Source organism: Asterias amurensis, chromosome 15 (genome assembly GCF_032118995.1).
Source record: "Asterias amurensis chromosome 15, ASM3211899v1".
Taxonomy (NCBI): Eukaryota; Metazoa; Echinodermata; class Asteroidea; order Forcipulatida; family Asteriidae; genus Asterias; species Asterias amurensis.
This window is the reverse complement of record NC_092662.1, coordinates 1,554,263-1,580,758: the sequence shown is the minus strand read 5'-3', so window position 1 is coordinate 1,580,758 and position 26,496 is coordinate 1,554,263. Positions and strand designations below refer to the sequence as shown.

The window sequence follows — 26,496 nt, the reverse complement described above, 5'->3', positions numbered from 1 at the left end:
CATGGCCATTAAACAAGGTTTCCATGAGCTGAATGAACTTCCGCAAGTTTCAACAGTCACGAGTACATACATTGTACAAACATGACGTTGTGTTCAATCAAAGTACACAACACAGAAACGAGAAACACAGACTCCACACGAACACAACACTAATCTCCAGAATGTAACTAACACTTACAGCTTACCCTGTTAATGAAGAGTCAGGTGATCAAAGGAAAAGTTTCCGTATGGCGCCACCACTTTTTCATTCGAAATAAAATAATATAGTATCTAATTTATCTGATTGACATATCCCTTTTTGTAAAAATGAGTGAAAAAGTGGTGGCGCCATACGGAAAGTTATCCTGATCAAAACCTACCCTTAATGAACAACACGAAAGAAGTTGAAGCACTATCTGGATGATCTTTTCAGTCATAGGAGATTCATTATTGCAAGATTTCAGGGAAATACCCTCACCGTCAAACTTCAAAACTCTCTCATAAATGGCGCGCCTGACTAAACTGTGGCAAAGCAAACTAGAGAGGGCGCAACAAAATTAACAAAGTTTAATTATAAAACCAATAAATTATCACACAACAAAAAACAATAAATACTTAACAATTTTGAGGAGAAGACCAACTTTATAATAGGAAACCAATTCAAGTTTCATTCTTTATACCTTTTTAAGCCCTACGCTGATGATGACATCAGGAAACTTAAAGTTACATCAAAAAGTTTTTATTTTAGCGCCCTCATGTGACGAAACTATTTTCAAAATGGCGGCCTCCGTCCGGCATGTACGGCAAATTTTGATGCAAGGTTTTCGTGTAAAAAGTATGTATTTGTTAGGATTTAACCATGAATGGGTTATCCAACATCATATCACTACTTTAATAACAGTTTTTGTAAATGAATGTGATATTTTGATTAGCATAATATTAGCTTAAAAACATGATGTAACATTGCCTGGCTGGGCGCGCATCCGCATGCTCGCTGCCTCATTTGCAATTTTGCTTGGGTTGCTTTGGCATCTTTGGCTTGGTCAATAAAAATTATTATGGTTTGTTTTCAACATGAGTCATTTGAATTTTAATATTGCTCTAAAGACTGGTATGGTTGAGTTGGTCAAATGGATTTTGTCAGTTTACTTTTAATTTGAATTGGTCATGAACATTCGAACAAATCATTTTTCATGTTTTATTAATTATAATCTTATAATATTATTAATAATATTTAATAATTTGTAGGCTAGATGGCCTTAGCGGATAACTTTCCGTATGGCGCAACCACTTTTTCACCCTTTTTTACAAAAAGGGATATCTCATTGAGGTAAATTAGATACTATATTATTTCATATCGAATGAAAAAGTGGTGGCGCCATATGGAAACTTTTCCGCCTTAGCTTTCGATCCAAACTGGACCTTCTTCAGAGGCATGTATACATAACCATAACGTTACTAATCTTGATTTCTTTCTTTGTCATGTTGTGCAGGTGGTGTTTCAAGTTACAGTAGATCTGTTTATTCAATTGCGAAGAGTTTTTCAACACAGAAGATATCATCACTTGATTTGAAAGTAGAAACAGCCGAAAAATGTACGTCCAGTTTTTAATGAACTTAACTTCTATTAATTATTAACAAACTAAACTTCACTTACATTATAAAGTGTAATAGTCATATAATTTGTCAATGGTTTAAAATTTAATTGGCAAATATTTGTTTAAGATTTGAAAGTAGTAGGTACACTGTACCTGGAATCCAAAACTTTTCTGGTAAATCTGATTCTTTATATTAAAATAGCAAAACATGGCGTTTAAAAAAGTATTTATCATAAATGACACTCCTGCTGTTTGAATGTTCCCTTGATAAATGCGTATCATTATTTTTTTCACAGATGTCGAAGGAGCTAAACCTACAAGTGATGTCACCGACCCGTTAAAGGACCCAGATTTCTTCAAGGTGAAGGATCTTGTCAAACTTCAAGAGCTGTTTGACTCCAGGGTACACATCGGCCATAAAGACGGCCTAATCAACCCACACATGAAGAAGTACATCTTTGGCATTAGACAGAACCAGTGCATCTTAGATCTTGACCAAACAGTGGACCTTCTTCAAGAAGCGTTGAACTTCACAGCCCATATCGCTTACCGTGATGGCATCATCCTGTTCATCAATCGCACACCACAGTTTTCATTTCTCACCGAGAACATAGCTAAGGAGTGTGGGGAGTACGCACACACACGTCATTGGCAGGGAGGTTGTTTCACTAATGCACCAATCCAATATGGTCCTGGTACACGACTCCCTGACCTTCTCATCTTTCTTCATACACTAACAAACACCTTCACGGAGCATTTAGCGGTCACTGATGCTGCTAAAATGAACATCCCAACGGTTGGGATTGTTGACTCTAACTGTAACCCTAACCTGATATCATATCCTGTACCTGGGAATGATGATACCCCCGCTGCTGTCGAGCTTTATTGTAAGCTCTTCAAGACGGCCATTTTAAGAGGAAAGGCCAAGCGAAAAGAGATGATGGAGATGCAGTAAAGAGGCACAAAAACTTTATCATCTGGCATCAGATTGAAAATATATCTTAAGGATTATGGAAAGAGCAGATGGTGTTATCTCTAGAAATATTTCCATGAACAATGTATCTGTGCTGCTGCCACTCATCTATCAAGATTGCGATCATTTAAAATTCTTGTTCTACTTTGGGCTATCTGCTCAGTTCAGTATGCAAATTTACTGGTTGTCCCTCCACTTGGGGCAGTTTTGGCCAGCTATATACATGTAGTCACAACAAAAATCTGCTCAAAGTTTGTGTAGAATCAGAATGTTTGTGTAGAATAATTTTGCTACTTTTCAAATAAGGGAGAAAATTGTTTTTTTGGGGGGTTTGTGAAAAGAGAGAAAGAAAGGTTCAATAAATACACTGTAACTCTTTTGACATTCATAAGTGTGGACTCATAAATTCCTCCATTTTGTTAATGACTATTATGAATGTATTTATTTAAAATTAGAGTATATGATCTAACATTAACAAATGAAATTGGCTTCAAAATTATTAATTGCATATTCCAATGATTTTACAACTAAATAAATATCAATGTATATACAAAAATAAAGTTTTGTGCACACAAGAAAAGCTGATAAATTTGTATACATGATTGGTGTAAATTGGAACATACAAAAAAGTTAACATATTTTCAATCAATTTAAAATGCCAAGTGAAAAAAAGTCCTCGACAGAGCTTGGTTTTCAAAAGTGCATAATCATTGTAACAAATACACAAACTATATATTATATACGCAAATTATTTTGGTCGTTTTGAATTAGAGAATTGTTTACTGTTGCATTTCATGATATAAAAGCAAATAGTAAAATAAGATAATATACTTTGAGAAAACTTCCCTTTTGGTAGGGTTTTAAATAATTCAATATTAAGCCCTTCCTCCGATAGGGTCTCTGGACCACTGAGAATTTAAAGGAATACATTGCCTTGGATCGGACGAGTTGGTCTTTGAAAAGTGTTTGTAACCGTTTGTTATAAAATGCATTTGGTTGGAAAGATGTTTTAAAAGTAGAATACAATGATCCACACAAATTTGCCTCGAAATTGCATGGTTTTCATTTTACTTTGCGAACTAACACGGTCGGCCATTTATGGGAGTCAAAAATTTGACTCCCATAAATGGCCAACCGTGTTCGTCGACGAGGTAAAGGGAAAACCGTGCAATTTCGAGGCAAATTTGTGTGGATCATTGTATTCTACTTTTAAAACATCTTTCCAACAATATGCAATTTATAACAAACGGTTATAAACGCTTTTTATAGACCAACTCGTCCGATCCAAGGCAACGTGTTCCTTTAAACACTCAAGAACAGCACCTTGCCTAAATAGAGTAATGAAAATATTTGATTCAGTTATTTAGTATGGGCTGATTTTCTACTGACATAAGGCTGGAAGAGTTTCTGCACAGCATCCAGATGACGTTTCTGTATATCGGAATTCCGAGCATGCAACAAGAAATGTCCATAATCTCTCCTCTGATCAATGGCCTCCATGCTCAACTCCACCGCCTGGTTTAATGGTTCCCGATTGCATGATGGCGTAGTACCAGCCTTGACCTTGACGACCTGTGGTCGGGGCTTGGGTCGACCAATAGCTGATAAGGATTTCTGAGCTTGTGGTGTGACTGAGTCAACTTGCCAGTGACGAGCGTGTTTGACGTGGCGGCCATATTCCAAATGAAGATCACTTAAGCTGTTGACAATAAGTTTAACACTGATAATAATTGGTTCTCAATGGGAGACTTTTGGGGCGCTTGGTGGCAGCAGACTTACCAGGTAAAATTTATTGTTCTCTGTAATGTGCGCTTGCTCAGAACTACGTACACAATGGAAATTACCTGGCAAGTCTGCTGCCACCTAGCGTTCCAAAGTCTCCCATTGGTTATAGCCAAAGGCATACTTTATATACCCAAGAGACGTTACGGTATTATTATCCCTGTTCATTAGGCAAACATCCCTTTGGGAACATACAACCCCAAGCTACTTAAATTAGTGCTATGAGGTTAATCCAATACAATACTGTCTCATCCCTCTCTCAGGTTCCAATTTATACACCTAGGTAAAGAGAAGCAATTATGGATTGTGCCATGCTCAAGGACACAAGTGCCATGCCAGAGACTTGATTCAACCATCAGAACTTGAGTCTGATGCAGTAGACCACTCGGTCATGACAAACCATAAAATAAAACAAAGAAAAATTTCAAAGAAAATACCTGTACAGATACAACATGGCCTAATATCCCAACTCATTACCATATTTACGAACTGTAAGAAGCTTATATATGCGTATATAACAATTGAATATTCATTTTAAAGTCTTCTTGCATACCTTCTTGCTAGTCTCATCTTGTCCTTCATCTCTGGTGACTTCACAGATTGGCTCCACCATGGGGTTGAAAATTCCAGCTAGAAAATGCAAATCATTTGAATTATAGAATGATTAACTATTAAACAAAAATAGGCGTTTGTAGTGATGGTAATTTAGCATCTTGAATTGTAGCCCTTCAGAGTCTCATAGAGGTGTAAGGAGTATGGCCATCTCTTAGGTTTAACTGGCAATGTTAAAGTTGGGGTTGGGTGAGGTTGGATTGAGATAAGCTTTTAAAATTCACCTTTTCCTTGGAAACTTGGACTGGATTTAATGACGGTAGTGATTTCATTGGACTTGGATCAGCATTGATGACAGGTGCCGTCCGCAGCCTCACAGCTGTAGGAGTACGTGATCTCAACATGTTTGGGGTCAGAGTTCGAATCGTACTTGCTGACCTCATTGCAGACTTGATTGGGGTCTTATGAGCGGAGCGGGTGATGGGTGATTTGGTGCTGATGCCAAGGTAACGGATGTCAAGACGGTGTAGCATGGCTCGTCCCTTTTCACCCATGACGGAACAGAGAACCAGAAGAGCAGCATTTAAAAGAGTCCTGAAAGAGATTGAAAATAAGTTATTAACAGAGGGGTCGGTCTACGCCACGTACTTAAAGATGATTACAAGTCACGGCAGAGACAACCTTAAGCTGCGATAGATAGACAATGTGGAATGGTAGAAGTGTGCGAGAATAGAGAATAGCAGCGGTGACTCCATGCAGGAATGCGCCCCTTTACAACTCGAGGATGAAAGGTACAAGTCTAGGCCAAATGATGAAGATGAAAATAACCGAGGAACACTTCTGCATCATCTGATTATAGTAAACCCTCAACAACCATGCACATATTATTCATTGTGACTTACTTATTAGCAGTTGTGCCGTCAAACATCAGAAGCTGGCTGACCTGAGAAAAACCAAGGCTGACCAACAGTGCCCTCGCTTGATGATGACCCCACAAGTGGCTGACCCCTGTATCACTGACCTTCAGCTGAACTTCTGGCATGTGCTTGGTGAAACTTATCTGCGGGAACGAAATGTGAAATGAAAAATGTATCTAATAGGAAACATAATCTATGGCTCGCAACCTTGAAAAAGTACAACAAAGAAAATACTTAAAGATGCCCAAGAAAAGATTGGCAGGGAATGTCATTGAAAGAAGCAAAACAGGAAGACAAGGGAAATTTTAAGGCAATTGAAAGAGGTAAAAGGTTTAAGAAAACTGCCTTTTTCTTACCACATCAATGAGGCCAGAGAGGAGAGGCTCTTTTGCTTCTAAGACTCTGGCAAGGTTGTGGGCACACTCTCCATTCTCACAAATATCTGATGAAATACAAAACAAATTATTTCTCATTAATCCTTTGTGATGACAAACAGTGTTGAAAAAGAGCAATCTCAAATGAAGTTTGGTACTTGAGAGTCTGTTGATGAATGCTTTAAGATAACAATTATTTATTGCTAGGGGGATATAATTTGTATCTTGTAGCTCTTGGGGGGCCTGCTTGGCAGGTTGAATGAAATAAAGAAAAGAAAACCAAAATTAACTCAGAAACCTGTTCGCAATAGTCTAGTAGCTGACAATTCTACCTTAGCTGAGTCATTCTCGAAGACTAATTGACAAGAGGCAAGAAATGAAAAGACAGAGAAACAGAAAGCATCCCTTCTTTCTGCCTCTCTCTTTTCATTTTTTCCCACTTGACTGCTTCTGTTCCACTAGTTTACCTACTTATGCGTGTCGAGAAAGACTTTGCAAGGGTTGAAACATTAGGCATTTAACTATTTTTATTCTATAGGAGATCTTTTGTGTAGCAGATTGAAATAGCTGATTATATTTTCTCGTTAATAAGAAATATTCACCTTTTAATCCCATGAGAGCCTGTTGAACTGGTTGAATCAATGCATCAGGGTCCCATTGTGGGTAAACAACCTGAGGATTTAGAGTACTAGAGCTACCGGGCTGAAAGTGAAACCCGATCTGATTAAGGAGTGGAATGGCTGATGGTGATGTCATGAAAGACTCTGGGAGAGGCTGTACAGACGGTGATGGTTGTCGCTCATTCTGTGGATCTATCAGGCTCAGGCAATGGTTTACCTGCAGAAAAAAAAGAAAACTCAAATTGTTGATACCATCTATAACATCCTTTGTCCTCACTACTTAACTCTTATCGGTTTTCAGCCACCACCTAGTTTGTAAACTAATAACTTTGATTGATGGCTATATTTTTGTCCAGCTTGTTTTTCTGGATACCTTCCCTTAATCCTTTGCTCCTCTTTTTGCTACAAATGGACATGTTAAACGTTTATGTACTTGTTTTTGCCTCTGACGAACGTCCGGTTGAATCTAAAGCTAAGCTCATCTCCCCTACAGTTTTATAACATCTACATGATACTATATGTAATCTACCAGCCTAATCATCATTTTGAATGTTGAAAACCCCCAGAAATAAAGTAAATATGTTATGGCCTCACCAGCTTGCCCAGTTGGGAGATGACATCCGGATGTTTGGAGTGATGTAACAGGAGACCAGACAAGTGCTGTCTGATCTTTTCAAAGAGAAACGCTGCATCACCAACTTCAGGAGAAAGAGAATGAACATCTGAATAAAATTTTGAGCGTGGAAATATTCAAATATTTAGGGGAAAATAAAATAAGGTAATGGAATGATATTAGGTTAACAACTGCTTATGGGAGGGAGGATGTGTAACTGAGGAGTAAGAACTGAGGAGTAAGTTGAGAGAAGTAAGTAGTAGAAAGGTTTTTGAAGGTTCAAAGAGGGCGAGACATCAAAAAGAAATCGTCAAGAAAATCTTGAAAATCTGGAGGGATGAGAGATGAATTCAGAAAGAGTGTACACATTCTGAAAGCAGACTTTCATACAGTCTTGTTTTGCTGAGATAGAACAATGAGCCATTCAAACAGCGTTATTCTGTTTTGAGTGGAATATCATTTCCTAACTTCAGCTCCACGAGTTCTTTTCACATTAAATAACTGTTCTTCTTTTAGCCCCATACCAAGCGTGGCTTTTAGCTTTGTTTGGGGCGAACTTGCAAACCAAAAATGACGACGATACAAATAATTCCCTTACCTTGACTTGATTCTTTTCTTATGTTGAGCACATCAGTCTTTTGGCTGTTGAGATAAGATGACTCGGTTGAGTTAAGAAGTTGATCCAGCATGTCACGTTTGACTTCAAGGAGATTGATGTATGGATCACCTCCAAGGATACAAAAGGCTGCCCAGTATCGTGGGGATGTGAACCTGGGGAAACAAAACCAAATAAAATCAAAAGAAGCCCTAGCATGATACATCTTTATTTCATGTATTACAGACAAAAAGTTTTCCTTTTGAATGGGCATCTCTACGAGGGATTTCTGGAGAATTTCTAGGGGCACCCAAGGCATTGATCTCCCAAGATTTGTGTGAGTCAACCTTTGACTAAAATGTGAAAAGCATCATTAACAAAGTGTGTTTTAGTTTGCAATGGCTGTAGTTATGAGGCAACCATATTCACAAAAATCCATTCATCTTTCTGAAATGAACAATGAACAGATTTTTTTACCTAAAAGTTCTCATCTCTCTTTACCAAACCAACAGTAAAAACTGTGAAGTTCTAACCTTCTGCACTCAACCATTCTTCATTTGAAACTTAATATAAATCAGTTTGTTTGCTTTCAATATTTGCATAACATTATTTCTTCTTCTTCTAACCTGTCATCTTGTCTGATGCTCCTCTTGGCCTGTGCTACCGCCTCCGTCACACGGCTGCCTTCTTGAAGAGCAGCATAAAAATGATGCCAGAACTTATCCTTAACTACGTCCGGTACTGACCACAGGAGAAGTATAACTGACTCCGCCCCTAGAGAAAAAAGAGTTGTCCCAAGGCAAGTTAAGCAATGAAGACCATAATTTGGTGAGGGATTTTGGTATGAACAGTAAATATTTATAACAGTAGACACATAAATCCTTTTAGATTTGCTTTATAAGCAACATTGGTATAAAAAAAAGTACCTGCAACAAGGAACGCTAGAGGAAGTTGAAATTGGACATCTCGGTGGCGGTTTCCATAGCAACAGCTCATCACAACCATCTTAGCCTGGAGTTTTAAACCAAGGATGTCATCTACTCCAATCATGTATGCACTCTGGTTATATGAACCATCAGCAAGTGGTTGAGAGGTTGGGTTTGGTGTACAGGCTAGGCTACCTTGTTCCCAGGAACCATACATTGCTGTGGGGTTCAGTAAAAGTGGGAAAATAGACATATAACAAAAATATTATATTGTAATATTTTTCACCAAAGTGCATTTCACTTTGAGAACCTAGTGAACTAGGTCAGATCAGATGAAAGAAAATGATTCAAATAACATTTTCTAGAAATTTGAACATGAGTATGAATTGGTAAATGATTCATAACTTCCTATGAATAAATAGTAGATTGAAATATCTTACCAAGATGCACCAATGTTGCTTTGGGAAGCTCAGACAGTAGCGACTCCTTGGTGACCTTTGAACCCACCATGACCTCTGTGTCTAACTGGTGGGCAACCTTGTGAGCCTCTGCTTGTGCACTCTTCAACTCAGAAAGTGGTTCCCAAACCTGGAAAAAATGATTGAATCAAAGAATACTTTATTGTCGTGCCATCTTAAGGTTTTTGGAACCTGGGATTTTGTTCAAATCATCTTGGTATATTTTTGTCTAATTGAATACTGTAACAAAGGAATTTTCAACAATGTCTCGACACATATAAATGAATAAATTTGTAGAGAAGATGATAAAGAAGTTTAAAGGGTCTATGTACTTTTTGATGGACAAAAAAACACAATATCCACAGATTTACACTAAACTTACACAGTTTGAAGATAATGATAGTAGAAAGCTTCCCTGAAATTCTTACTTACTGATGTGCTGTAGTTTTTGAGAAATGAGTAAAACAATGTCATGAAAATAATTTTTGTCTCACTGATCATGAGACGAAAATTATTTTAGCATGTAAAAACGTGTTTTCATGACATTGTTTTACTCATTTCTCAAAAACTAAAACACCTCAGCATCTAATATTTAAAGGTACGCTTTCTACTATCATTATCTTCAAACGGTGTAAGTTTCATGTAAATCTGTGGACATTGTGTTTTGTGTTACAAAAAGTACTCAATCCTTTAAAATGTGGAAGAAAAAAAAAACACTTTTATAAATCTGACAAGCACAAGGTGCTAAAGTTATTCATTGACAATCTGATACACAAGCTTAAAAAAAGTATTTCAATGTAAAAACTTAAATGGAAGTACCCACCTTCTCATGAAGTTTCAACTTTGCAGGCATTTCAGGATTTCCGACGACTAGAGCTCTTTGCTGTACACTCTGAAGCTGGTACTCCTGAATCTTCCCATGGTTTGCTGAGTTTAGATTGAGGCCACTCCAGGTGTTAGAAATAAGAGTGCTACTGGTCCCCTCTCTATCCTCAAGAAATCGCTTCTCCATCAGAGCAACTTCATTCTTCGGGCTTTTAGAAATATAGTAAGAGTTGCTGTCGAAACTGACATAACTTGGTTTGGCACTATTTTGGGACATTTTGGGGGCATCAAGATTGCGTTCTGCGATGATTGAATGGGGGCGCTCTTTAGGCGGAATGACAACTCTAAGCATGTGATCCAAGTATATGGGATGCGTTGGTGATGATTGCAGATGAGATGAGCTACTTTGCGTCTGTACTTGCGTATCAACTTTCCTCTCCATGCTTTTAACATTTTTGAGAGCTTCAATACAAGGGAGAATAGTAAGGTGGAACTTGTCACCAAATGTACCCCCTTCTTCATCTTCCAAGGCATCAAAAGGAACTTGACTTAAGACTTTGTCTGCAACAATCACAACAGAGCTGACCCCTTTAAGTAGACTCTCAACTGAAGAAAACAAAAGTTCATACAACTTTCTTGAGGGAGACATTTTAAGTGAGTTTTGTTTTTCTTCTTCACTGTTAGGGGATGAAGACATACCCTTGATGGTTTTTCTTTTAGACTTGGCAAGATTTAAAGTCTTCAATTGGTGAATCTTAGAGTCCTGTAGGGGCAGAGCTCGGTATTCGGTCTCATATGACTCTCCGTCTTGGTTAGGGGAAGCTCTAATTAAAGACAATAGTTCTTGGACATACTGAGGACAATTGTCTACCATCGTCTGATCTTTGCTTGTTAGACAGCCTTCTTCAGGTCTTAAGACCCAGCTGAGAACGCAGGAACGACAAAGAGACAGATAAACAACCACTGCCGATTGTCTGTTGACAGTTTTACACATGTCCTCAACTGTTGCACTACTGTTCAATGAATGATCCAAGGCATCTCTACTGTCACCAACGCTGGCAATGTTCTTCGCTACCGTCTTAAGAAACTCACATCTCATTTGAGTCTCTGCATATTCCAGAGCCTCAAAGGGTCTTTTGAGTTTCTTCAGAGCAACTTGGACAATGCTGTTACTCTGTTGAAGAAGACATGTAAGATCCTCCTTCCTTTGCTTACTGTCTTCAAGACCTCGACTGCAGTAAGCAACAGTTTCCTCAGCTAAAAATCGAGCTTTCTCAAGATCCTTCTCTTCTCTCGACATGAGTAATACTTGGGCAAGTTTACCTCTACTACTGTAAGCAAGGTCGATCTCCTTGGCTCGTTCTGCAAGACTTAAAGCTTGTTCAAAGTAATGTTGTGCATGTTGAGACCTTCCTTGCCCCTGATGAACTTCACCCATACAAATAAAAGCTTCGATTTCGGTCTCAAATTCATCAAGTTTGCGGCTGATCTGTAGAAAGCGTTGAAGGTACTCCAAAGCTTTGTCCGAGTCTCCCAAATCTTCATGAATCTTAGCAAGGCTTCTTAGAGCTGTGGCCTGCATGGTGTGGTAAGACAATTTCTCTGCTATGAACAGTTGTTGCTCATAGAGACTCTGGGCAAGAACATAGTTACATAACTTATGGTAGACCCTTCCCAAGCATCCGTAAGATCTCCCCATACCTCCTCGATCTTTTGACGCTTTTGTGATTGCAAGGTAAGATTTAAAGTTCTCAAGAGATAGTTCAAAATCTCCTGTGGCTTCGTATAAAGAGGCCACAGTGAAGTGAGCCTTCCCGAGAAGTTCACTGCTGCTAATTCCGTCAGTTCCATCAGCAGCAAGTACCTTTAAGTTCTCTCTAGCATGCTTCAAAGCATGTGGAAAATCACTAACTGCATTGTATGCAGTACTAAGAGTCTCATGTACTAGGCGTTGCAGATTTTCATCAAGATACTCAGGAAACTCTGCCTCTTTATTTTCCATCAACTCTAAGTCTTTGCAGATTGAGAGTAGTTTCTCATAGTAGACGATTCCTTGGTCCAGGTTACCATCTTGGAGATACACTTCAGACAGTCTACAGTAGATTTCAGCCTCATAGCTTTGGTTCTTCAGTTTCAGCGCAATAGACAGACCCTGCTTGTAGTAGTCTTTCGCGGATTCATAATCCTTTTTCCCAGCGTGTGCCGCTCCGATGTTGTATATCGCCCTCTGTTGGCAGTGTTCATCTAGGGTTTTTAGATCAAGGGCACTCTGTAACACCTCAATGCATATCACATTCTGTTTGGCTTGTTTTAGGTTGGCTCCAACCTCTAGCAGTTTTTCCGCAGGTGACAACCCTGGGAAATAAATCAAAACAGTAATCAGTGGCTTTAAATACAATGAAAAAAAACAAAAACAAAAAACCCTTATATGAATTGGACAGAGTTCAAAGATTACAAAATAGTGCAGTTCCTTTAATATGTTCCACACCCTTGAGAGAACATATTACCCCATCACTTAGGGAACTTTGTGCCCCTTTAAATGTTCTAGAACAAAGGTATATTTCCCTCATTAAGGTACACTTTAAGGACAAACTATCCTAGCCTTACAACAACGCTCCATGCAACCTTTTTATAGCTCCATGCAGCAACCATGTATTGATTGAGTCTGAAAACATTGATACTCACCGACAAACTTCTGAAGAGTCTCTTCAGGAAAGTTGCAGAGATTAGCGGCGACTACAGCAACATTATCTGCGAGTCTATCCCGGTGATTGACATCATAATGTAAGGCATTTAAGAAGGCACTTATTGCTAAGCCATAGAACTGCAGGTTATCAAGACTCACAGCTAAGAGATAATGTCCCTGTAAAAAAATGCAAAGTAAAACATCATTTAAAAATACATTTAACTTCCTTGAGCAATTAACACCCTTTATCACTCTAACAAAAATTCAACATCATTACGGATAAAGACACTGGACAATATTGGTAATTGTCAAAAAGCAGTCTTCTCACTTGGTGTATCTCAACATTATGCATAAAATAACAAACCTGTGAAAATTTGAGCTCAATTTGTAGTCGAAGTTGCAAGATAACAATGGAAGAACAAAAACACCCTTGTCACACGAAGTTGTGTGCTTCCAGATGCGTGATTTTGAGACCTCAAAATCTAATTCTGAGGTCTCGAAATCAAATTCATGGAAAATTACTTCTTTCTTGAAAATTATGTTACTTCAGAGGGAGCGGTTTCTCACAATGTTTTATACTATCAACCTCTCCCCATTACTTGTTACCAAGTAAGGTTTTACGCTAATAATTGTTTTGACACCCACCTGAGGTACATGAGGGTTTAACTTGATCAAATTCTCTGCATCTTTTCTTGCTTCAGCGTACTCTCTGAGCTCAATGTTGGAGACAGCTCGTCTGGCCAGTAGCTGTGCATTATCTGTGTCTATTTCTAAAGCTTCTCCGTAACATGCTGCTGCAGTAGCAAAATCTTTATTGCGGAACGCTGCATCACCTTCCTGCTGTAGTCTTTTGACCTATGAAAAAAACAATAGTTTGATATTGTTGTTCGTGGAAATGAGAGCGGAACGAACCTCATAATTCTATGAGTAGGCGACATCCATCTTATGAATTTTACTTACACTTTCAATTTCTTCAGCTTCACTTATGGGTTCACTAAAGCCAGCAATGCTCGGCAGACTTGCCATGCTGGCACTGTGTTGGAACTCCATCTTAATTGATTGGATGCTGTGTCAGTCAGGATGGCCTGAAGATCTAAAACGTACAGGATGGCACCTGTTGTCGACTTCCTCTTCACTTTGAAAAAAAGTTTCAGCAGTCCATGGTTTCACTTTTATTTCAGTCTTTCTGTTGAAGAAAAAGACATTGAGTTTTTATCGAGTTGATAAATCATTAAACCATATACAACATTCCACTGTGTTTATAAAAAGGTCATGAGCCCCCATGGTCAATGGATAAATATCAGTATCCTATCCTATCATGGAGGTAGGAATCATACGGATGGTTTGCGGTAACACCATGTAATGACTATCTCTAATGAGTTGGGGTGGTCCTGAAAAGAACCATTGGTTTCAACTCGACATTTCGATCAGTAATCAGTATGCTCTGATTGTCTTCTGGAGAAAAGATCAGATCATACTGATCGAAACGTTGAGTCCAAACCAACCAACTCAGTAGAGATAGTCACTACATGGTGTTACCGCAAACCTTTCCATATCGTATTTCCACCATGCAAAGTTTCAAATCCTTCTTATCCTGATCTGAATCCTGATAGTGATACTCCTGTCACTTCACTCATTATGAAAAACTCTGAAAATGTTTGTGAAAATGTGGTGGCAGGATACGGTTTATCTTTTCCAGTATACCTTTGCATGATGTTCGTGCTTCTACATCTCCATCATAATTTACATTGCCGTGCATTTCCGTGCCGTGCATTTCTGTGCCCGTACCCTTTTCCGGTAGTTGCTCGTTCCATCTCGCCGCCGCGCCGCGCCGCACCGCCCCGGCCAAGAAATGGCACTCGAGACGGTACAGCCACCTCCATGGTACAGCGGCTCAGCCAGAGTCAGAGTCAATTAAAATCCTAGACTACATTAAAAAAAAACATACAAAGTAGTTATAACTTTACTATGACATATAATCTCAGAACTAACCTTCATATAAATCGGAAAACAACACGTCAAAGGTGGATATTCTGTAAAAACTTGCCATCCAAGTTCACGATACCGTAACGCTGCCGGGCAACCACATTGTTTATGATAGCAGAGACCCAACGACTGTTTTATTTTTTTGTCAATAAAGACATAAAACTGCCAATGCTCGATAATTGATTGAATTCAAAGAGGGCGCCCTAACTCACAACCGATTAGGTTAGCGAACTTTGCGAAGTCCACACGGGGAAAACCGGTGTTTTCATCCTCTCTGCATTGACGGTAACTATCATAATTGCTAATGACAAAAATGTATTAAGTTGTTTAAGATTGATACTATTATAAAACTTGAGTGTTTTCAAACGGTCTGGAGTGCCTGAGTTACTGTTTAAACCATGAAACGTTAACCGCGTAGGCGTTAGATTTAGACGTATCAAGTCAAGTGTCAACCAATTTAGCTAGTCTCAAAACTTTTTAAAGTTTTATTAACTGTCTATAATTTACTCAGCTCAGTCATCTGTCATCATTTGTATGTCCCCTGTGGACTTTGTCTGTGCTGCGCGTGCTGATTCATGGAGGTTCTTTCCAGCCTCCATGCATGGTTGCGTGGAAGGGAATTTTACCTCTATAGTAAAGTTGTTGTAGATTCAAACTATTGAAGATGACCAATAATTTGTGAAAGTTTAACAAATATCATGCACAATTTGTGAATTTTGTTTGGTTATCTTTCAGAAGTGGTCATCACCAATATGTTTCTCCCATACGATCGCAGTCCAAGGAACACACCTCCACCAGTGCAGGCACTTGAAGAGAGGGACATGCCAAACTCCCCGGTTCTCATGCTACCTTCATCAGCACAAGGCAGTCCACCAAACGAATGCTTGGCTCTCACATGGCACAATGACAACCAAAACAAGCCAGGGGTAAGGGAGAACTACAATTCTTATTCCTAAAACTTAAAGTTAAAACTATGATTTTATGAGTTTTGTTCAGCAATCATTTACACGTGGAGATGACAGCAGAACGAACCTCAGTCACCGTTCAAGGAGTATATAATTCTAAGCTCACAAAATCTGTGGTCTCTCATTGCCTGTTGACGTGTTTATTTATATTTTGTTAGGGGGTTAAGTTTTTTCATTAGGAAATGTTGTGGCAATCATGTTAGATTAATAATGAAAAAAAAAGAAAAAAAGTTTAACATTGCATTTCATTTATATAACAAATATTTGTCCCTGTTTTTCATTGCAGAGTTTGAGTACTTCACCAACAACCAGAGACAATGTTCTGCCAAACGGCCAGTCTCCTGATTCCTCAGTATATCGTCAGTCCAGAGCTCTTGTCTTCTACTCTCCTTCAGGACAAAAGACAGTCTGTCTTCAGGAGACGCGCTGCTACACCTTACCATCAGATGAGACCCAGAGCACAAGTTCAAGAAGAGGATCTCCAAGTCCCTCAAAGTACAAATCTTTTGCTGACACTACATCTCCAAGAGGTGGAGGAGTAGGTTCAGAGAGAAAAGCCGCGACTCCGTCACCGCGAGGCGGACTGGGTAGAGATCAGAATGTCTCGTTAGTAACGCAGACATCACCAGAAATGAGAATTCAAAATAGCAAAGGAAAATATACTCCTGATAAACTTCACAGTGACACCCTTGGAAGCACTGAAATAGCTGATCCTGGTTCTCTTGACCCCACAGTTCGTAATCGAGGCCAACGAAAAACCAGGAGAGATGGTAAACCGGGAAGGAATCTTAGCAAAGCGGATCGTTACAGTGGCATCTTAGAGCAAGACCACCCTGAAGAGACACTGTCTCGTGGTATCCTAGGAACTTGGTGCTGCTTTCTCACATGCATCATTGTGTTGTTTCTGCTTGCAATAACAATACTGGTTTGGTGCTCAAAGTCACCATCTGGTTGCCTTGTGCCTTTCTTCAGTACTAGTGAGAATTGTCAAAAGATGAACATTTCTCATGTCAAAAATGAACTTGAAAGAAATCTTGTTGGGCAGCCTGTTGCAATGAATTTTATCTTGGACACGTTGGATGCATCTGGAGAATCTGGTAGCAACAAACCTCTTATTATGTTCTTCCATGGCAGTTCTGGAGTAGGTAAGAGCTTTACTGCGGACGTAATAGCAGAGAGCATCTCGAGTAATACTAAGAAAGAGCCTTGCATTAATCTATTGAGTGTTGATTTGTTTTTAAGATCAGAGACAACTCAGTCGAAAGAAACATACATGAAGATTCTTCAAGATTGGGTAAACAGACCTATACAAGAGGACAATAGATGCTGCATTTCTTTTTTCATCTTTGATGAGCTTCGAGATGACATTCCCCAGGATTTGATTCAAACTCTCGGCCAAACTCTCTCACAGCTCGACACCCAAGACTCGCCAGCGCAGTCTCGACATCTCAAAGTCATCATTATTATGACATTGATTGGTTCTCAATCCATCAGTGATTTCCTCGTAGTGAATATGAAGCGAGGACAAGATCGTCAGTCTCTGACACTCCCACACCCTAATTGGCAGGAACCCTGGAAGCATCTTGTAGCAAGCCTTGACAAGCAGGATCCTTTCTGGACATGGTTGCCACCAGGGGCCTTCATTCGTATCCCCTTCCTCCCCCTTGAAAGATCTCACATTAAAGAGTGTGCAAAACAAAGCCTAAGTAGAAACAACTTAACAATCACAGAGGAGCGATTAGAGTGGGTGGCAGATCAGATGACTTACATCCCAGAAGATTGGCCAATGTTTTCAGTTTCTGGCTGTAAGAAGGTTTCAAGTAAAGTCGGTTTAATCCACAAAGAGAAGACAAAACCACTATTTGAATTTAAGAAGTCGTTCTAAAATGTCTCTCAAATTTATGTTTATTCCTCACACAAACACTTTTAATTCCAAATTAAATCTTCAGTATCAAAACCAAACTCACAAAACCCTAAAAAATTACCTGCTAAATTGTTGCAATTTGATTGGCAAAATATACTCAGTTTGAATTGAAGCACCAACTTGAATAGTTATAATTTGATGATAGCCTCTCTTAATGAAAATCACTTACTGGAATAAAAGAATGCAAACATTTATCAGTGAAAGGAATAATTGTTTGGAGGAATCAAATTTTCAGCTGTTTACCAGATCCATGTGTTATGGCCTTGTGACACGAGGCAACTTTTACAGGTAACTTTTGCAGGCAACTTGGAGGCAACCAACTGCAGTGCATGCTACAGGACCATTTTGGTAGCACAGGAGTACCTCTCAAAAATAATGTCTTATGATCCTAAATAATATGTGAACATTCAAATGTGAGTGCCTTTCCTTCGTGGAGATTGCCTGGAACTGGTTGCCTGTAAATTGCCTGTTGTGACATGACCCTTGGAAGAACAACTGGTATGCAATAGACCGATCCATTAAGCTCCGCCCCATTGCATATTGACCAATCACAACCCATTGCACAACCAAAAGTCTGACACTAAAAAGTCCAGCTTGCTAGCGCATATGCTCGGCGCGCGGCAGAGTTGTGCAGAATGGCATTGGAGAAGCTCATGTGTTCTTGCTCATACATGCGCCGTGGGCGGGGCCTAATGGATCGGTGTATTCCCATGCAGACTAAAATTATCATTTTCATAAATAAGAATACTGGTTATGGTTTCTAATGAATACATACTTTTGTTATGTAAGTCACTGGAAGACAAGAGTGGCTAAAACAATTTTAAGAATTTATGATTTACATTGCACATTATAAATTGTTAGATATTTAAATAGTAACAGGAATGTTCCATTTTGGTTATAGCATTATTATGATATTAATTTATAAAATAAGTCTTTAGAGAGACTTAAATTGTCACATCTACAAATGGTAAAATTTTACAAAATACTTCATAATTGAAGATAAAAAGGCACTGATTCCCAATAGCTTCCTTTCAAACCAGTCAAACCTGATTATATAAAAATCAAGTGTTTTGCCTTGACATATCAATATAATATTTAATAATTTTTGATTTGGCAATGGCTTAATTTTAGTCCAATATCTTTACTACTCGAGTAATAAGGAGGTGAGTACATGTATATCAATTCATTATATTGAAATTGAGAAGAAAAAAAAAAAACGAAAAAAAAAAACAAGAGATAAAACCACACCAAAACTGTTGCCTGATTTAATTCCATGATAACAAGTTATCATGTGTAAAATATCTGTAACAATTCTTTTATTTTCTTTGTTTAAAACACAAACACTTCATTTGATCAAATTCTTGTAAACAATCGAGTTTACTCTTCCATAAACCCACAGATGTGACGCCCCATTTGATAAAAATTATACGCTTTAGTTTTGTCCATTCCTATTATTTTAAATCTATTCGTTGTCACTTCTGTTGTCTCTTCCTGTGTACTTATCCGTAAACATCTTATAGAGTTTGTCAAGTTGGCTGTATAACTGCATAGGGGCCTTTGATTCATATTCAACCTATAAACAAAGATGGTAAAAACAAAAAAAGTCTTGTGAGGTTCAGGAAAGTTTGCATTGTACTAAACAGATAACAGGGCTTGATTTAGGGACAAAAATCCCACAGGGCTTGTATCTCACAATGTTTACTGGACAAGTCATTTTTGTAATAGACAAAAAATGAGATACATGAATTGATATCCAATTGAAAAACACAAGACGGCCAGACTATTCTGGTTAAAGACACTAGACACTATTGGTAATTGACAAAGACCAGTCTGCTCACTTAGTGTATCTCAACATATGCATAAAATAACAAACCGGTGAAAATTTGAGCTCAATTGGTCGTCGAAGTTGCAAGATAACAATGAAAGACAAAACACCCTTGTCAAATGAAGTTGTGTGCTTGAGGTCTCGAAATAAAATCTGTGGAAAAATACTTCTTTCTCGAAAACTACATCACTTCAGGGGGAGCCGTTTCTCACAGTGTTTTATACTATCAACCTCTCCCTATTACTTGATACCGAGTAAGTTTTTATGCTATTAATTATTTTTAGTAATTATTACCAATAGTGTCCACTGCCTTTAAGCACTTACTGGCCTGACTGTAGCATGACTGGCCTTAGGTCTGCAGTAAAGTTTAATATTCAAGCCGTGGAAAACCAATAAACTGAGTTCATGAGTAAAGTAAATGAATGACAGTTGTGTTCGTCTTGAAATATTTTCCTGAGTCTACAGAGTAAACAAACAAAAAATACTGAGTTGGTGAATGATTTACCTCTTCGGGTACAACGTAGCTATGTCCTAATCCCGAGCTATAACTTGTGTATTTGCGATCTGGACGAATGCAGATTCTATCCTCCTCAAATACCCAAACCTAAAAGAGAAAACAAAGATATTTACAAAACAACTGTTTGGACTGAAAAGTTAAAACCATGCAGTTTTTAATGAGAGAAATTTCAATACTTATTGGGGGACATCATTGGCCAACAGCTAAAAGAGTGTTTTGCCTTTGTGAATTCAAAACGTTTTTATGAGGCAAACTTCCAGGAAAATCAGTTCATGGGTTGCAGGGAATATTATTGTCTCCAGTGTACCCATTTCTGTTTTATTATTAAACAGTACAAAGAAAAAAAAAATCAGTAAAATCATATTTACCATTGACTCTGCTCCTAAATGAGGCTCAATGACAAATCTTGGAGCAAATACACGAATCTACAAGGTAACAACAAGTTAATCAAAAACCAATTTTATTGACAATGAACTGAATAATGCAAATTTAATTTCCCTTTGAACAGTTAGTTTAAAAGTCATCTGCATTAATGACATGATGTAGTCTCCCTCGATCTAGTCGACTGAGGTCAGAATCATGTTAAGATTTTACCATTCCTGTTTATCCCTCATAATTTTAAGTGGGAGCTCAGATGTCCCTGGCAACTAAATCTGTGTAGCTGAGCTTCTGTCTCCTCTATTTCTACCACCATGTTCTGGTGACCAGGGCCCAATTTCATAGAGCTTCTTAAGCAGAAAATTTGCTTAAGCAAAAGAAATCCTTGCTTAGTAAAATCAGATTACCGGCCAAGACTCCATTCAATTGTTATGCTAAGTAAAAAACAGCTAAATACCAGTCACAAGCAATGTTTATGGCACGGAATCTTTGCCAGTAACATGTGTAAAATAAGCAAGCTATTGTCGTGCTTAAGCAGCTCTATGAAATTAACCCCTGGTGATAAGCTGAAAGACGGGTTCATTGATGTTTCTGTTTGAGTGTCCTGCTAGTCTTGGACATCACTGTTATATCTTAGTTTGTTTTGTCATACTGTTCAGTCATTTGAGTTACTCAAGTGTACATAATCTAATAAGCATTTCCGTCTAGTTTGAAGCACCAAATGAATTTAAGCGTGACTTACCAGTAGAAATATCGGATAGAACATCGACCACATCCAAGCTGGAAAAAAGGTGCTGGTAATGTTTGTAGCCACAACTCCTGGAGACACCAAATGGCTATAAACACCATGCTGGTTGTACTGCTCATTCAGTGCTACATTTAGAATATCAATGGCGTACTTTGATGAGCTGTATCCCTGAGAACTACAAACAAATTACAGACTTTTACAAATTAATTATTGTTTTTATTTATTTTATATGAGGTTTCATTTATTCTTTATGAGGTTTCATAGAAAGCCTTAAAAAATACAACATACACACCACAATTTAAAACTTTTGGCTTGGTCTAACCAAAAAGGAAATTTAGAAATGGGTTTCATTGTTTGTTTTTGATTAAACGTGTAATCAATTAATTGTACCAGCCCTAAAAGAAAAATATACAACAAGTACCAAGATAAAAGCAAAACATATGGAAGAAAAAAAAAACCCTGTATGAATTAACAGTCAATTGTAAATGCATTCATAGAATAGCATTGCTGAATGGTTCCTATGTTATTTGTTTGTTTGCTTCTAGAGCTACTTGTTGAACTGAACTATTTTTGAAATATTTCTGTAATTACTTTTAATAGAAAGATATTTCCATACCCATGTTTGTGTTGTACATCTTGGAGGCTGAAGTTTGATTGGTCTGCATTACTGGAAGACGTCCATACGATCCGTCCTTTTGATTCAAATAAAAGATCTTCCAATTCCTTTATCTGATAAATCAACAAAAAAACAAAGGTGTATTTTTAGTATAGATTACATTGTTGGTTTTTAGAAGATTAAACTCATTCACTTCTAGATAAATATAGAATCAATTTGATAAAAATAAAAAAGTTATTTCGTTTGGTTTAATAAAGAGTACTTGTAATAAAAGAATGGTTTGTTTTTATATTAAAAACAGCTAAACTAAATAATGGTTGTGCATTGTAATGAATTTGGTGCACTTTTACTTTTAAGGCAATCAAATTAAAAAAGGGGTCTACAGATTATATTTGGTCAACTTTGAGAGTGTTTCATGAAAATTTTTCATATGGACTGGATGATTGGCACTGGTTTGACCCCCAATATGAGCAATAAGATAATTATAACTCCTATACTCTGCTTTGCAAAGAACTGTTTCAAGTTATGAAATACAAAATTCTAAAAAAATATTTGACTGTATCATCTTAATTTGTGTAATCAAGTACACCCCAAACAATATTTTATATAGTGGCAGGACGGCTTTGTAAAGGTGCTGGTCACCTGTTCCTCCTTGCCACTCTTGAGCTTGGTATTTTATCTATTTAGCTTCTTTGTTGCTTTAATTATTGATTTGTATATTTTTATGCCAGTGTAAAGCTTAAAAAAACTAAACTAAAAAAATAAAGGTATTGGGCTGCATGAAGGGAAAATTTAAGATGATGATACAGAAAAGCTGTGAGGAATAGATAATCCTCTTACGAACAGTCTAGGTTGTAGGATAGACAAAATAGCAGGAGAATAAAAAAAAAAAAGTCTTACCAGCACAAAATGGCCGAAGATGTTTGTTGAGAATATTGTCTTAAGGCCATCATTGGTCATGTTATCTTGAAGATTCAATAAACCCTCCCCTGTGGTCAGCATCTCAAATAATTGGGTTCTGAAACAGAAATTCAAATTAGTATTATATTCCCCAGAACAAAAAGCTGTACTTTGTAATGCTTGAACTTCCACTTATTGAATTTACAAGAATAGGCCTAAACATGATTGTTTGCAATATAAATAAATGTCAGACAGACAAATTATATGAAAAAAGTCAGCTGCCATATAGTTTATGTATAAATTTACACACAAACAGTTTGGAAATCAAAGGTCGTATTGTATTTAATAACATTTTTTTTCTGGATCATCCAATTAAAAACTCAGTGGCACAATTTTTAGCATTGAAGCAATTTTTGTTTGTACTTTTATATTTTGGATCAAGTTGTTTCTTTATAAATAAACAATTGGAGTACATGCAGGTCAACTGAATTATTATCAAATATAATCTTTTTTGATGGGAAAAAAGTCAACCTTTGTGACGGTCACTTAAGTGTTGATCTAGTTTAGTTGATGGGGTGATTTTTAGTCTAATAGGAGAGCAGAAAATAACATGTTATAAAAAGCACAGCTACGTCGTTAATCAAACATTATTTCATCACTATGCCCATTTGTTGTGTTTTACCTACACTGATGTGTGATAAAGGTAAAATGCAAATTTAACATTTATATTAAACCCATCTACTTTCCATATTCTTTGCCAGACAGGAATTTAAAACCATTAACCAACATATGTTGTGTATGATATTTGTAAAGCAAATACACAAAACAATCAGTGTACTGTGATGCATGAATCAAATGATTTCACATTGCAGGCTGGCTGGCATTTAATACAGCTGTGATTTGAAATCATTTTGTGGATGATATGGAACGATCAGTTAGTCAGTAGAAGGGTTTAAAAAATAATTGTTCCCAATACAATACAACACATTTATTATTTTACAGTAGCTTATATTTTTGATATTTCCTTAAGTTTCTGGTACCAGCAGATAGTTTCGAAATTCAACTCCCAGATATTGCACCATTTATTGCAAACGTATTAATTGAGTTTAAAAACAGTACACAAACTTCTGAAGGAGCAATCATGGTCATAATTATGTTGTCTAAATAGTAAAATAAACATTCAAAAGATCAGGCATAAAGCTATAGGCCTAACTTGTAAAGAAAGAAAAAAAAGTATTGGGCACAGAATGACTTTGTAGTCTACTTTACTATCTTTTAAATTTGTCATGACACAGCTGGGAAAATTTGAGCTCGATTGGTGGCCGGAGTTGCGAGATAACTATGAAAGAAAAAAACACCATTGTCACACGAAGTTGTGTGCTTTCAGATGCTTGATTTCGAGACCTCAAGTTCTAAACTTGAGGTCTCGAAATCAAATTCGTGGAAAATTACTTCTTTCTTGAAAACTATGTTACTTCAGAGGGAGCCGTTTCTCACAATGCTTTATACCATCAACCTCTCCCCATTACTCATTACCAATGGAGGTTTTATGATAATAATTATTTTAAGTAATTACCAATAGTGTCCACTGCCTTTAAAAATGAAAAAAATGTAAAGATTTACTTACGGAGTGAAGATTGCTTTGAACATGTTCTTCCAGTTCAAATGTGTAACCGGCATTATACCAGCATTCAGATATAGAAAGTCCAATCTTGTGTATCTAATTAGACAATAAAAGAAAATAAATAATAAAAACACAGCGAGCAGTCAGGTTGTACATTAAGTAAAGAGCACAGACCAGACAGAAGCAGCAGAGCCACATGGTGAAGAAAGAAAAGTAATCATGAGGCAGGAACAGTTTGTCGGGGTGGGGAGTTTGTAAGTGACCTCGGAAGGTGTTCTATCTTGATTACTCTTACAGAGCAAATGTTTCTCAAAAGTTTGAAATCAATTTTTGAGTTTGCAATGCTCTTTCCCATTCGAGAGAGTATAATGGGCAACAAGGCAAAGACATGTGTTTTTCACTCACTAAAAACAAAATAAAGTAATTGTGTTATCTGGGTAAATAAGATGTAGTTTGGGGTCTAATGTAAGGATGCAAAGTTGCAGTTTTGTCTGGTAGGTAGGTCTATCATTTTCAAAACACTTACTTTCTTTTAATACTCTTTGCAGTCTCGTATATTCCTTTGATGTCACTCGTGTCTAATCGTACAAGTTCTATCTTTGCATCTGGATGGTTGTCTAGAAGCGTTTTTCTCGCCGTGTCTGCTCTGCTTGGGTTCCGACAGGCCAGGCATAAGATTATTGTTGGATCAATGGCCAAGAGACGATCGGCAAAACTCAGACCAATACCTCTGCAACAAATTAAACAAATTATGCCAAGTAAGTTTTCAACACTCAATGTCTATCGCACTTAGGGTGTTGTAATTCCACTTTAAGTTTAAGCCACACCCATGTAACACAAACCTGGTCCAATAATGCCCTTTCATTGAATGAAGGAAAGGCATTAAGTTGAGGGTTTCTTTGGGAGCTCTTCTTCTTTTTCTCTGAGTAAAGTGCAGCCTTCAAATGATTGAAGATGTACACACTGCGTGCGAGCACATGGGTTGGCTTAGACAACAGGACTTGTGTCAGGTGAAGTTAGAATTATGTAAAGGTGCGAGTAAAAAGCTGGAGATCATGAGATGAGGTTACTTCAGCCAGGGGTCCCTTAACACCAGTTTGAAGGCGTCAAGGGACGGTACATACACAGAAGGATAAACAGGGAGGTGGACAGGAATATGGATCGGGAGCTAGCCATGACATACCTCTAAATTGATGATGTGGTGGAATGTGACAGATATGTGCTCCAGGCCAGGGGATGTCAACCAACTTGCATCTGATTTTGTACATCATTTGAAGGCGATTTTGGTATGGACGTTCCTGTCACTTGAAGTTGTAGAGAAGGCCATTCATTTCAAGGTTCAGAGACCTCACCTCGCAGAGCTTAGCGCCCCCAACCCCCGGCCCGCCGCGCCTACAAGTACAAGCTATGAAGGCCAACATTTATTTTTATCGAGTAAGAACACTCCCCCTTTTTGACACCAAGTTCTGCTCTCTTGTGGCAATTAAATTAATAAATTAATACTCACGAGTTGGCACCGGTGATTATTACGACTCTTGGATCTTCTGCCATGATGAGTTCTCACTGGAAGAGCTGAGCAACTCCTGGGCAAATCCACAACTGGGTCACACAGCTTTACAAAAAGTACCGGCAGATCTAGTTACGTTATATTTCAACATCTACGCTCAAATGATTGCATAGTCAAACAGATGACATAACAGCATGTGTGCACACCAGTCTCACGTACATACACGTTGAATTTAGTGCAATGACGACTGGGGACATGTCTCAAGATGAAAAACATGTTTAGTCAACAGAGGGCGCTCAGTAACAATTACGGGATTTCGGGAAGAGGTGGGGGGGGGGGGGGCTGCCTACAACATGGGGAGATAGATCCTCAGGGTAAACCTCAAATAGATACTTAACGGAATACTACATATTTGTTATTTGCTAACAAATCAGTTGCTGGCAGTCTAAACACTTTAAATAATCCACCATACCAAACTAACAAATCTCTAGAAGTTTGAGATCGATCGGCCGCGCCATCTGGGTCACGGATGAAAAAAAACGACTTATTTTTTTGCAAACGGGGTTAATTTGTGATCTTCACGATTTTTGTTCTCAATTCTTTATTGC

The 26,496-nt window shown here is 37.9% G+C and overlaps 4 protein-coding genes across 5 annotated transcripts; 2 read left to right on the top strand and 2 right to left on the bottom strand.

Annotated features, from left to right (window-relative positions):
• Positions 1-748: 748 nt before the first annotated feature.
• Positions 749-3,472, top strand: LOC139948154 (small ribosomal subunit protein uS2m-like). The gene is made up of 3 exons (XM_071946207.1): positions 749-814; positions 1,473-1,574; positions 1,874-3,472. The coding sequence occupies exons 1-3, from the start codon at positions 757-759 to the stop codon at positions 2,530-2,532; spliced, it is 819 nt and encodes a 272-aa protein (XP_071802308.1). The 5' UTR covers positions 749-756; the 3' UTR covers positions 2,533-3,472.
• A 307-nt stretch (positions 3,473-3,779) lies between these two features.
• Positions 3,780-14,983, bottom strand: LOC139948425 (uncharacterized). The gene is made up of 16 exons (XM_071946572.1): positions 14,891-14,983; positions 13,859-14,084; positions 13,544-13,753; positions 12,898-13,075; positions 10,211-12,567; positions 9,370-9,517; positions 8,930-9,148; positions 8,630-8,777; positions 8,007-8,179; positions 7,390-7,493; positions 6,778-7,012; positions 6,158-6,243; positions 5,787-5,944; positions 5,169-5,478; positions 4,886-4,962; positions 3,780-4,249 (listed from the first exon to the last, which is right to left on the bottom strand). Exons 2-16 carry the CDS (start codon positions 13,946-13,948, stop codon positions 3,910-3,912), a joined length of 4,833 nt encoding a protein of 1,610 aa, XP_071802673.1. The 5' UTR covers positions 13,949-14,084; positions 14,891-14,983; the 3' UTR covers positions 3,780-3,909.
• A 104-nt stretch (positions 14,984-15,087) lies between these two features.
• LOC139948296 (uncharacterized) lies at positions 15,088-20,021 on the top strand. Of its 2 annotated transcripts, none has more exons than XM_071946407.1 (3): positions 15,088-15,169; positions 15,620-15,810; positions 16,136-20,021. In XM_071946407.1, the coding sequence occupies exons 2-3, from the start codon at positions 15,637-15,639 to the stop codon at positions 17,732-17,734; spliced, it is 1,773 nt and encodes a 590-aa protein (XP_071802508.1). In that variant the 5' UTR covers positions 15,088-15,169; positions 15,620-15,636; the 3' UTR covers positions 17,735-20,021. The 2 variants fall into 2 exon arrangements, with proteins under 2 accessions (XP_071802508.1, XP_071802509.1); XM_071946408.1 differs by having other exon boundaries at positions 15,119-15,169; positions 15,623-15,810.
• Positions 19,214-26,025, bottom strand: LOC139948297 (3-keto-steroid reductase/17-beta-hydroxysteroid dehydrogenase 7-like). The gene is made up of 9 exons (XM_071946409.1): positions 25,889-26,025; positions 24,908-25,111; positions 24,385-24,477; positions 22,758-22,875; positions 21,858-21,970; positions 21,236-21,416; positions 20,484-20,540; positions 20,104-20,202; positions 19,214-19,346 (listed from the first exon to the last, which is right to left on the bottom strand). Exons 1-9 carry the CDS (start codon positions 25,930-25,932, stop codon positions 19,236-19,238), a joined length of 1,020 nt encoding a protein of 339 aa, XP_071802510.1. The 5' UTR covers positions 25,933-26,025; the 3' UTR covers positions 19,214-19,235.
• Positions 26,026-26,496: the final 471 nt, after the last annotated feature.